Below are 12,847 nucleotides of genomic sequence, written 5' to 3'. Positions count from 1 at the left end.
AGGCAGCTGATTCAGGTTGCAAATTCATATAATATAAAATGAGTTAGAGCTCTCTCTCATTTGGTTATCAAAATAAAATCTTTATCATTTTCTCAGAGTCATACTACGACTGTATTATAAAAATGCAGTACACCTCAAATAATGCCCTGAACCTAAATAAAATCATGTAAAAAGAAGCAAATTCCACAATTAAAACGATTTATTGCATGTGTATTAATAATAATTTTGACTGTGGCTGATTAGCAGTCCTGACAGCTGGAATGTAAACATAAAGAACACTTTTAACCCTCTTAAATCTCCCCCAGTCTCTTTTAGCAGGGATCTGCTGTGCAGACACTGACTGACTGAATGTGGAATAAAAAAGACAAACTATATATAATTATACAAAATGTCCATGTAAACTATAAACAGAACAGGTCCCAACATTTAATATTAATTATTAGAAGGAAATGGGCTTAACCGCAAATACACACAAAACCTGCTCATCAAACTAAAGTAACACACAACTGAACACACGTTTAAAAAAAATTTCTTAGAAAAAAAAAATATAATCATGCTACAGTATGTGGTGTGAGTATTTACCTGTAGCTTTGTCTCATGTCAATCAACTGCAATAAAATGTCATTAGATGCTAACAAGAGCTATCTGCTAACACGTACGTTTGTTAACATACTTCATTAAGATGTCAATAGCAGAAGGTGGTGTCACTTCCTGCTCTCACCAGCAGATTGTCACCTGCTGTGTCCCAATTCCACAATCCATACAAATTGTCAGACAGTGCATATTATATATTAATTGCCAAATAATGGTGTTTTAAAAAAAGATCTTTAAAAACTTCTGTTTTGTTCTGACAAGAAATAATAAAATATGCACGCCAACCAAACCTTTTTTCCCCTTTGACCTTTTTGTGGCTGTCTCACTACCAAACTTGCACTTTAGATTTTTTGCAGCTGTGAGTCATTCCTTCATGCATTGATATATGAGACAATAGTGTACATCAACAGCACACTCAAAAATCTGTTTTTAGTCTGTCATATATATATTTTTGAGTAATTTTGTCACTTTTGCAGTTTGAACAGACTAGTTACAACTCATAACCTGCTTTAAAATTATTGTGTAGTCTGGAACTGAGACACAGCTACACTTTAATGAAACTTTTGTTTTGGGGCAAGATTGTCTTGACTGACAGGTTCATTAGCCTATCACACTCAGCTGTGGTGGGTGCCACTCCCACCTGAGCTGCATTCAGGCTCCACCTTCTCACGATATTAGGACTTCCTGGCTGCAGCAGGAAGGGACAAAAAGTGGTGCCCAGTGGAAAAGCGTCAAAGTCCAGGGATGTTGTTTTGTTTTTTTATAGGCACCAGCATCTTCGGTATGACCACGCCCACTACCATTTCCCCCGGTGAGCTGGTCGACACCTCCTGCTGGGCAGTTCAAGGATTCAACAAAATGTTTTCAGTCTACTTCCTTTTTGTTTTGTCACGTTTTTGCTTTCCTGTGCACGAGAACCTCAGAGATGATTTAAACCTATCACATATGACGTGAGAGTCTACAGTCTCAGCTCCACATAAGGACCAGCTCCTGGCTGATCTGGTTTTCCTATCAGCGTTGAATCCTGGAGACCAGGTAGTAAAGCAGGAAGAAGACCAGGACTAGGCCCACAGAGACGTAGCAGAGGATGCGGCGGTTGTCTCTGCCGGACCGGACCATAGTGGAGAAACGCTTCACGCTGCCGCTCAGCAGGCCCGTCGCACTCAGGAAGTTTGAGTCCTGAAAGGAAAAGAGGAAGGAAAAAGATAATGAAGGGTCTCTTTATAAACCTTAACTGAAGAGAGAAGCAGGCCTATATTTGAGACAACCTGTTATTTCACACCCCATTTTTAGCTAGAACATACCCCCTTCACATATTGAAAAATGCATTCAAACCCAGAGGAGTTGTGTGGATGTGTCTGAAGGTCAATTCACACCAGCAGCCTTTTCTGAAGCCTTTTTGACGCCAGTCACTTGTCCGTCTCACAGAACAGATGCACTTGTATTTTAATCAAATGTAATAATCCACACAGACTCTGAGAGACACGCCACTACGTTATCACACTCAGTCTCTTAGTAAAGTGAAACTCTGGTGTCAATTTCAGGGCCCCGGTGAGATCTACTGTAAGACCACAATTTTGGATTGATTGAAGATTTCCTCACATTGTTAACGTCTCTCTAGGACAGCCCAAGCATCACACAGTAGAGGGGCCTTTACGAAGATAAAACAATGATCATTTTGTTGCCATTCGACAACTACAGCTCCCATGAGGCTTTAAAAGTGTACTGTTGGCTCAGAATCATGGGATATGTTGTTGTTGTTGAATGCAAAAAAAAAAAAACAAAGTCAGCCTTTCACAAAGACAGATGGAAGAAATCCTCTCAGAGAAAGTACAGAACCTAGAGGGGTGGGACTTACGCCGTGCATATGATTTAAATGGACATCTGCCAGCCATTTAGAAACCAGCTCTCTCCAAGGACAAGGAATGTAAATTTAAAAAAACAAAGGCTAATTATACTTTTCTATATTTCTTCATTGACCAGGACTCACCATGCCGTCCAGGTACTCGTTCTGATCATCAGCCTCTCTGTCAATGTCGTACGCAAGCTGTCAGACGCAGAGACACGACAGATGATCCAGTTAAAATGGCAGGCCTTACGCTTAAGTTCATAGTAGTAGTATTATTATTTATTATTATTATTAGAAAAGGAACGATTAATGACATGAAATTAATCTCTACATCATCTCAGGATCAAACTACAGACAGAAGGGAGAACACAATAGCAGATTTTGAGAAAGGAACATACAACAGTGTGAAGTCAATTTTTATTTATATAGCCCAATACCACAAACTTTCCTGAATCAACAGTCTGAAGATTCACTTCTGACTAAAAGCCATTGACGCATTTATTAGAAAGAATTAAAAGTGGTAGATGAAGAGAGTAATTGTTGGTTGTGACTCACAGATTTCAGTCTGGAGACTTTGGTGGCCAGGTTCTCAGCCAGCCGCTTGTTTTCAGCATCCAGCATGTCGTCCACAGAGCCATGACCTGGAAACACACAAACACACTGGATTAGAAATTAAACAGTGGTTAAAGTACTGACTTTGTGTAGCAGACACTATGATTCTGTGTAATGTCCTCAGTAGGATTTGTAGTTAGATGCATACTATTCATTTACAAATGTGAAATAGATTATTAAATAAATTAAGCAGTCTTGAGCCTTCTGTAATGTTTCAATCAGTCGCTAAACCTGTAACACTCCCATATTATTCTAATAATCTCCTAAAAAATGAAATTATATGTAATTAGTTCCTTAGGAAAGTTCACTGAAAGAACTATATAATCTGGTACCAATTATAAGGAAAATGGAAGAATTAATTCCAATTAATTGGATGCTACTCCAATAAGCTGCAGATCAGCTGAACATGCGAAAATGTAGAATTTGTCTTTCTGTGTGGTACATTACAGGTAAACATGTGATTATAGAAATAGAGAATACAGTTTTGAACAAATAAATTTATATTTAACTGGGTTTAAATTGATTTGTCAGTTTTTCCAATCAATATGGATTTAACAGTTATTTTTTTCGTCTTATAATGAACAACTGCTAATGAACTCTACATAACTATGTAAGTGCTGTATCATTTCCTGGTTCTGTCTTAATACATCAAATAATTGAGAAGGTATTTACTGATCTGTCTCAAATGTTAGTCTCCATTCTCCTTGTAATTAGTATGGTATATGAATATTGATATTATATTGTACATTTTCTGGGAATTTAATTGAGAATCTGAGAAGGGAATGTCTGTTTTTGGCTAAACCAGTGAATTAATAAAACATCACATTGAGCAAAGGTGCAGTGAATTCAATATTGTCATTAATTAGTCCTCCTTATTGATTTGATAGATCGCCCAAAGCTTCTCATGAAAAATGTTACCATCTCGACAGATCACAGAAACCTACAAGAAACTATTAAACACATAGCAACAAAGCGTTAGCCCTGAATGATCTTCACATTTTTCTCAATGTATGAAAAATCATACAAACCTCATCTTTAGCAGATGGTTCTCATTATCATTGTGTCACGTCAGTTAGTTTAATCTTAAATATTATGCAGTAGTTTGACATTCTAGACAGTAGTTACTCTAGCTAGATATTCACAGTATGTAATGTAAAATAATGTATTAAGTAGAGAAAGGTACGGGGCCCCCTAAAGGTCCGGTCACAGAAAGAGCAGACAACATTGAACCACTTGCAGAGATACATCAGGAATGCAGACTAACGCAAGTTGGAAAGCTTTTTGCGTTTTTGCACAGGGTCCTCTGTTCTTTGCACAAAACAAATTAAAGTAACCTTTATTGCTGAAACAGGTTTTGGTAGAAAGCCTGTTGCTATAAGCGTGGAGCAATACTTGCTGTTCCTTATAGGCCTACATACAGATAATGTTCTATCTGATAACTTCTTCGCATTGGACATCGTATAAAGGTGAGGGGTCCATAAACAATGCTAAATGCATCAACTTGAGAATCTCCGCACTACCTTCCATTACAAATAGACATATGGCTCAGAAGTAATGGAAGAAGAAAAGTATTGCGAAATAACGCAAAACATATTGCGACAGAATGCTAAAGTAATCCTCAAAAAAAAAAAAAAATCTCGCTATGACCTTTAGGGGGCTCCGTAGAAATATGAATCAAGAAAATTGCGGTCTTAATTTCATGACGCCATTTTATAATATCTTTCTTGTGAGCGTGGCCTTTTGGTCCAACGGCCGGGGGTTTCTCGATATCTCGTCCTCCTCGGCAGCAGGGTTTTACATTAAAAGGCGGTTAAAGGTGAATATAAACTTTACGCATCTGTATGTTTTTTTTCCCAGATGAATTCCTTAAGTAATAAGTGTATTTAAGAGAGATAGTCAAACAGCCCGCTACTCCAACAGCGCAACCTAACGTCATTGGCTCTGTCAGTAAACTAGCTAACGTCAATCTGTCGTTAATTACTGTTGCCGCGCAGATAAGATAACGTTATATGACAATCATAAAATGTGTGTTATCAAACGCCACTGAACTTGAATTACAAAAGTTTGCTGACATTAGGCTGATTAAAAATACTTAAGTGAATTTTAACTAGAGATATACCGTGTGAAAGTCCAGAATCCAGAAAATTAACGTTAGCTAGGTTAACGTATAACGCTAGTTAACGTTCAAAAACGCCGTAAAACAGTCTGTTGGCTGTCTATTTGATGAAGACGTGGCTATATAACAATACATAGGAATTCCTAGTGCAATAATTTGTTAGTCTACTATTCAACAATGGTTTTGTAACGTTACGTTTCCCCGAATTGACGTACAGAGTATGTTAACGCTAAGTGACGCAGATTATTACATTTCAACCTAACGGTCGGGTACTTGTTTTAGTGTGAAATGCGGATTCTCAGTTAACCAACGTTATATAACCCGGTTACGGCACTTCCTACCAACAGTTTTACCGCTGCATTGTACCACTGATGACTGTTATGATGTGATACCACCTTTCGCCGGTGTTACCGTGTACTGGTAGCGTATACAGTTGTCAAAGTCTGTTCCCCCTTCGAGCGTCTCCCTCCCGCTAAAATTACGTTTCCCATAGCGCCCCCCACTGTGGTTGGGGTTAGGGTTAGGATTTAGGTTAGGCGTATCAGGGATAACTTGTTGGGGTCAAGTTAATAATCTAAGAAGACGACTGGTTGATTTGGGGACACGGTTTAGTACAGATTTAGGTAAGGGAAAACACATATCCGCATGGAAACAGTCTTCGTTGGAGTGTTACCACAGAGTGTGACGGAATACTGTGTCCTGTTAACATTTCATGTTTTATTTTCTGTATGTTAATAAACAGTAAGTAACAGTCAGTCCCATACACAAGGGTTCACTGCTTCCTCGTATTGTTAGATGGTAACTATGTGCACATATTAAGCAAGGACATACCTCTTATCTCTAACTTGAGGGGGGAAAAAATAATGTTAGAATTTTGTGGACAAAGTAGACCTTTCCGTTCATAGTTTGTTATTCAAGACAGCTGAGCTAACCTATAACTCCTAAGCTATACTAGTTAGCCTACTAGCTAATCTCCAGGCTTTTTTCCCCCGGCTCTAAGTGAACTACAGATCCAGACACTAAACACACAACCGATCTGATCTGTCATTTATGATATACACTCCATCACACCGGCTGTATCATTAGCTCTGTACTGCTGAAGACGGTCAATGGCTGAACATTTAGAAGTGAATACGTGTCAAAAAAACAATACCTCTATTCCAGTCCGCCATGTTGATGAGTGACGCCACGATCAGCTGTGTACAAGTTTTAATTCACGTGACCATCCAATAGGGGAAGTGGCTACTCCCCCTTCTAGGATGTCCTCATGTCCAGTCAGCATCAGTTTTTCTGAAAGATTAATCCCCGATGATGTTGGTTTAAAGACACTAACTTCAGCTCCAAAGGTTTTTCTTGATTAAAAAAATAAATAAATAACCTGTATCCCAAATTGTGATTCTGTTTCCTAATCCAAACAAACATAATGTTTTTTTACATACATATGTCCCTGCTTGATTTGTATGACCCAGGAAGGAAATAAATGCATTATTGTGCATAAAAATAAAAAGAAATAATGGAAATTTCAAATTATAATGAATATAACTGATGATAAAATGTGTTCATTTTGAGGCATGACGTACAAATCAAGCGAAGAGGTATGTGGTTTTTAAGAAAAACTGATGCTGAGCTCTATGACTACAATACAATAATAATAATAATAATACATGAAAGACCAAATGGGGCTAAGGCAACAACAAAACTGTCAGCATCTGCATTGTGCAGCCTAATGAAACAATAACAAAATTAAACTGTGGTAAAATGCTAAAGAGCTGCTGTACAAACACATTCAGTAAGAATTCAGATGGGGTTGTACAGAAGGTCGAAGGATTAAAAGAAGAAAAAAAGATGGATGTGTAGTTTGCCTTTTGTGTCCAGTGTGTTACATTTTCCAGTAACCTTTCAGTTTCTGTATGGCTGTTTTCTGTATCTCCACAGACAGGTGACTACGTCATACAGATCATTGCTGTTTCTGATACCCTGAAGTTTTTTACTTACTTGGTATTTTGTTTTGCTGTTGTTATTACAAAATTATTTCAGCTCTCCCCAATCATAGCACCCAGTTCTTGGTTTGACCATGGAATAACAGTATAATGTGGTAGATAGAAGGTCTCCTCCAACAGTCACAACAGTAAAATGCAGGAGATGGGAGATATTCCTAGACTCAAAGGTGGCTCGAGTGTGTGCTGTGTGTTGACTATGTGTGACCACTGGGTAGCAGCACACACACACACACACACACACACACACACTGTACAGACTGGTGAGCTGATCCCAGGTCAACTTGCAGTGCTGACTGAACCAATTCACCCAGAATGAATTTATCAAGCAAGTTTATTTCACAGACTTCAATCTTCTTTATGAGATTATTATTATTAGTTTTATGACTGTAACAATCGCTGTCTTAATCACTGTCAGATCTGATTTGTAACGTGCAGTTTGTACTAGATCAAGAATGTGTATCAGAAATTAGTTTCAATTATGATTTGTGGCAGCATGAATCCAGAGCTCTGATAGGCTGGTGCATTTGTGGGGGCGTGGCCAATCCCTGACCGCTCTGTCCAATGAGTCCTTAAACTACTGCTGTGGTAGTCCTATTTAGAGTGTGGAGTCAAAGTTCATGCTAGCTCAGTGTGAAAACACTATCATGCAAATGTGAAACAGTGATATCAACCTGTGTGTGTGTGTGTGTCTGTGTGTGTGTGTGTGTGTGTGTGTTCAGTTAATCCTCCCTGTCTCTATGTGCTGTAATCCACCTGTGTGTGTGTGTGTGTGTCACGTGTGTGTGTGTGCCACCTGACGTCAGCCTGCATCACTGCTGCTCAGAGGGTGGGGGGAAGGGAAGTGTGCGTGAGTTTTGTGTGCGTATGTGTCTGTAAGAAAACAAAACAACGGTAGTGAACAATAACTAATGCAGTCAGAGCACAGAGAACAGGATATACATTACAGTTAGCAAGTTGTTCGGCTGTTTCTTGGTGGTTGCTAGGATATGCTAGCTGGTTACTAGGGGTTTTCTTAGTGGTTGCTAAGGGATGCTAACTGGTTGCTAGGGTGTTTAGGGTGGTTGCTTCCTTAGTTGTACACTCTGACCCCCCTGGCTTCAGTTTTACATCTTCTCCTCAAATCTGTTGTGTTGTGCCGGTGTGTTCCTCTCAGCAGGAGCAGCAGCAGCAGCAGCAGGTTTACATCTGGTGTGTGTAGACCCGGTCTGTGACTCTGTGTAGACCTGGTGTGTCTCACTCAGCAGGAGGAGCTGCAGCAGCAGTCTCTCTGGTGCTCACTGAAGCCACAGATTGTCTAATTAGATTAAGCGAGGCTTTCCTCAGATAATCATTTAGCCAGCTCCTGTTTTTTTCCTCCGATGGAGCGCTGCTTGTGACTGTGAGCTTGCTGAAGGTCAAACTAAATTTCTGAATAACAGGCTGGTTTTGGGAGTAAATTGTGGTCTTGGAGCAGGTCTGCAGACTGCCGGCTGTGGCCGGGTTATGGGCTGTTTCTGGAGCTGTGAGTGTGACGCTGCTCAGAGTAATCGGACTGCCACTAATACCTGCTGCTGCTAACAGGAGGCGATGGGGGAAGTTTCTGTAAGTAAAGCCTTTCTTCTTCTCAGTGCTGCAGTAATGAAGTGACAATAATGTTTTATCATAAATTACTGTCTCTGAATAGTGTTTGTTTTTTTTATTTATTTATTTATTTATTTCAAAAAGCCTGAATGTGTTTCCTCAGTGTGGCAGGCTGGCTGCTGAGTTTATTTAACTCTTTCACACAGCTATAGTTTGTGTTGTTTCATGTACTGCTGCGATGATTAGTTAGTTAGTAACTGATCAACAGAGAATTTCCCCAAAACAAATCTAAATGATCTTTTTGCAGCTTCTCTAATATGAATATTTACAGCCCCTCTGTGTTTCCTGTTGTAAACTGAATCTCTGTTTTTGGACCGTTGGTTGGAATCACTAACAGAACTCTAGTTTTGTACAGTGAGCAGCAAAGCTTTATCCACCAATCATGACTTCTATTCAGCCTGTTCGCCTCTCAGTAGCTCTTTTATTTCTCTCCTTCAGCCTTAAACAGGCTGCTTCTCTCTTGCTCAGATTAAGCTTCGGCTGACTGATTGACACAGATTACAGCTGAAGGCACAGAGGTCAGAACCTGTGAAAAACAAATATAAAGGCTTTCAGTTCATATACCAGGCAGCAGGCACAATATTGTACACCACACACAGATATCTATCCAGACTCTGTTCAGAGTGAATCAACAGTTAAAACAGTACAATTTTTGTGTTAACTGGGGGTGGAGAACAGAGCAGTTTGCTAGATAGAGGTTTGATTAGGTCTGTCAGGTCTCGGCTGTCTTGCTTCACAGTTACCTGGTTGATTGAGGGCTTTTCACTCATACAGCTGGTTACTAACAGTAATGAGGTGAGACAATATAACGAGCATGATGCTAGGAGATTCCAAAACTGAACAAACTCTAAATGTTGTTTTCATTATATTTTTCATCCTCCTGAGTATCTTTGTCATCAAGGTTGTTCTTGCCTTGATCTAATGTGTGCTCCTGCTGCTGCCCTTGAGCAAGGTGCTGTGCTTAGAGCTGGAGTTGGTTCTCGGGCTAGGATGGGTTAGATATGGAGTATGGAATAGTTATTTATTTACACATTCCTCTGTCACACAGTTTCTTTCCTAACGGTCTTGGTTATATTTGAATATTATTATTATTTTTATTATATCAACTTTAAGCTGAATCACACTATGGTCATATGATCTTATTTTCTTATTGTTCTACAATCATACAATCATTTGTTGTTCAAATAAATTATTCTGTGCAAGCTGTAATTTAAAAAATGAAGAAAATGGTTATTGACTATTTACACATTTTGTCTGACGTAACTGACGTAATGCATAACACTGGAACACAGTGGTTTGTTGCTTTGAATATTATTGACTTTATGATCTACATGCTAGTTCAAAAGCTCCTCAATCCCAGGAATATAATTATAATATAATAAGAGAAGTACTAATTCCCTCTTACTTGATGTACATCATCAAAGACAAATTTAAATATGTTGAGTCATAAAAAATATCAGAATCAGTCTTTAAAAACCCCTCGTGTAATTTGTACGTAATTATAGAGTGAAAACCTCCACATTCACAGAAACAATACCAAAGACATGACCTTGTTGTCCTGCGCCCAGCCCTAAATTTTAAGTCCAATCACGCCCTTTGTGTGGATATATTTCAAAATCTTTCCCCTAGAGTTACTTATTTGCTTTCCCACGAGACCTCTGAAATGACCTGATCTATTTATCCCCCTACAGTCACAGAGTCCCCGTCAGGCCAGATCTGGACCTCAGGCCGACCACTGAGTCTGTGTTTTTCGGGAAGGCCTCTGTCGAGTCCCAGAGGAAAGAGACATGGCCACCAACTCGTTTCGTGGGTCGAAACATGGCAGACGTGGTGAGGCCAACCACGAGGCGGAGTTCAGCTGCTCACTGCTGGAGCTGCGCTCGCTGATGGAGCTGAGAGGAGCAGAGTCTATAGCCAGGATCCAGGAGTGTTATGGCGATGTTAATGGACTGTGTGCCAAACTAAGGACGTCACCAGTCGAAGGTAAATATGTTCAAAAACTCTGGGTCTGTGTTTAGTTTCTGTCTGCACAGACAGTCTTTCTAAAACTACAGGCTGGAGCATCACAACACCAGAAATGTGAATCTAAAACTAAACTTAAGTTCAGCCACAAGCAGTGTGACGCTCTACTCTAAATACAGTTTGGTGTTTTCATTCAGAGCCACTATGGTATGTAATGATGTTTTAGGCCCCTTCACCAGTGACTCACAGACCCCTTCCCCTGGCGTGGACACCATTAAAACAATGGAGGACATATTAGGTTTAGTCCAGCTTGAGGGACTGTGTGATGGCCAAAGTCGACTGTGACCCGCAGCCTCTGTTGACCCTGCTCTGCTCTCTGTCAGCTTCAGGACAATATGAGACAAACACAGCGTGTTCCAGTCTGGAAATACTGCATTTGAATTAAGAAAAATTCAAATGGAGTATTCACAGCAGCGAGGGCAATATGATTTATCTTGTTGTTTCTGAGGCAGTTTTAGTGATGTGAAGTGGTCCAAAGTTTGACCAAAAAGGCTTTAAAGATGTTTTTAGAAGGAAGTCATTTAGCACTTTATTGGGATTGTCCAACATCAACAGCAAGCTAAAAGGAAACGTTTGGGGATACTGTAAGAAAATGTGTGTCTTTAACTAAGGATGCACTAAACATTTGATCATTCAGTCATTTGATTGGTATTGGTCGTGATAGTGACCTTATTAAGCGGATCAGATATCGGCCAGATATCACCGATCCACATTAAATGCAGTGTCAATGTAATTTTAAAATTTTGTGTTTCTGCTATCAGTTGCATTCATTTCATCACAGTGGACTGCACACACTCAGTAAAGTGACCATAACTCATCACTTCTGCACATGTAGTGGGAGGCCTTTACTTGTATCGGTAGATACCTTGAGCTTGGGTATCAAAATCTGTATCAAGAGAGAAAAGGTCAGATTAGTGCATCCCTAAATTTAACCAAAATCTGTGGTAAATTCATTTTACAAAAAGGCTGGGTGAAGTGGAATAGAAATTGGCGGGTGTAGTCATTAATAAGTGCACTCTCAGCCAGTCACATTACTGCTCTCCTACCTCTGAAACAGCTGTGCCAATCACTGTAAGCATGAGGACAATCACCACAAATGAAAAGAAGCTTCTTTAGTATTGCTGCAAGAATTTAGTTTACACTTGTTGATAAAATCACCAAAGTGACTTTGCACCAGATACAGACATGGTTTTGAGACTTTCCTCAGCATCTAAGACCCATTTTCCACCAAAATACCAACAACTCCCTTTGTGCTGCCTCATTTGAATGAACCTTCCACCTGTGTCCGTTTCTCCTCCCTCCTGTGTACAGCACTGGGCACGAAAATACCACACAGATGGGCAAGGGCGAATTTCAAGGTCAGGAAAATACCAACCTTCGGCGGTGCAAGCGCACAACGAAAATAGGGCCCTAAATGTCATAATAAACTGAAGCAATGTGTCGCTGTCATTTGCAGACCAGCATGAAATAAAAATGTCCCATACTGACCTGCAGACAGGGAATTCAGTGTGTCTCATACTGACCTGCAGACAGGGAATTCAGTCTGTCTCAGTGGACTCAGTGTGTCTCATACAACTGCCCTTTGACATTTTCCTCCTCATCATTAATTCATTTAGTCTGTCCATCTTGCACTCGCTCAGTAAACACCTTCAGCGTTTCGACTCCTGCTGACAGAGAGAGGTAAAATGTCAGCAGCAGCTTGAAATCAGTGGAAAATCCATCACACTGCTTTACTCCTCTGTGGTGACAGCTGGGGGGCAGATCCATTAACTTTCAGTGTAATCCCACATGCTCAGTGCTCTGCTTGCTGAGTTTCATTTTCAGACAACATGAAGAGAAGTGCTGGGTTAAAAACCTGTTCAGACTGACTGAGTCTTCTTCAGTCGTGCAGCAGCTGCAGTGTGTCCAAAGGGATCTGAGCATGTCCCAACGTGTTCTGCTCCACAGAGGAAACCAGTCTGCTCTCTGCTCTCACACAACTCCACACTACTGCAGAGAGACACAAACACCAGACATAATAAACCATGTGTCATT

The 12,847-nt window shown here is 40.0% G+C and overlaps 2 protein-coding genes and 1 long non-coding RNA gene across 4 annotated transcripts in view; 1 reads left to right on the top strand and 2 right to left on the bottom strand.

The window, feature by feature from the left end:
* Positions 1-184: 184 nt before the first annotated feature.
* bet1l (Bet1 golgi vesicular membrane trafficking protein-like) lies at positions 185-6,460 on the bottom strand. Its single transcript, XM_044192855.1, has 4 exons — positions 6,325-6,460; positions 2,999-3,084; positions 2,585-2,641; positions 185-1,773 (listed from the first exon to the last, which is right to left on the bottom strand). The coding sequence occupies exons 1-4, from the start codon at positions 6,341-6,343 to the stop codon at positions 1,606-1,608; spliced, it is 330 nt and encodes a 109-aa protein (XP_044048790.1). The 5' UTR covers positions 6,344-6,460; the 3' UTR covers positions 185-1,605.
* The window catches only part of LOC122874663 (plasma membrane calcium-transporting ATPase 1-like), a 30,981-nt gene continuing 22,848 nt past the window's right edge, over positions 4,715-12,847 (top strand). The window contains exons 1-2 of one of the 2 annotated variants that reach the window (XM_044192841.1): positions 4,715-4,871; positions 10,483-10,774. In XM_044192841.1, the coding sequence (XP_044048776.1) occupies positions 10,579-10,774 (196 nt within the window). In that variant the 5' untranslated portion in view covers positions 4,715-4,871; positions 10,483-10,578. Of the gene's footprint in view, positions 4,872-8,027; positions 8,753-10,482; positions 10,775-12,847 lie in introns of those variants that run through there. The other variant, XM_044192842.1, reaches the window with a different exon arrangement.
* Positions 7,965-12,690, bottom strand: LOC122874673. Its single transcript, XR_006377655.1, has 2 exons — positions 12,337-12,690; positions 7,965-8,041 (listed from the first exon to the last, which is right to left on the bottom strand). It is a non-coding gene; the product is annotated as an uncharacterized LOC122874673 (long non-coding RNA).

This window comes from Siniperca chuatsi, linkage group LG4 (genome assembly GCF_020085105.1).
Source record: "Siniperca chuatsi isolate FFG_IHB_CAS linkage group LG4, ASM2008510v1, whole genome shotgun sequence".
NCBI lineage: Eukaryota > Metazoa > Chordata > Actinopteri > Centrarchiformes > Sinipercidae > Siniperca > Siniperca chuatsi.
This window is presented reverse-complemented; position numbering and strand designations above follow the sequence as displayed.

Bases quoted from the DNA above. Each gene is read 5' to 3' on its own strand.
- bet1l (XM_044192855.1), bottom strand. The intron at 2,642-2,998 runs GTGAGTCACAAC...TGCGTCTGACAG, and splicing joins AAGTCTCCAGACTGAAATCT to CTTGCGTACGACATTGACAG. The intron at 1,774-2,584 runs GTGAGTCCTGGT...TTTTCCTTTCAG, and splicing joins ACGAGTACCTGGACGGCATG to GACTCAAACTTCCTGAGTGC.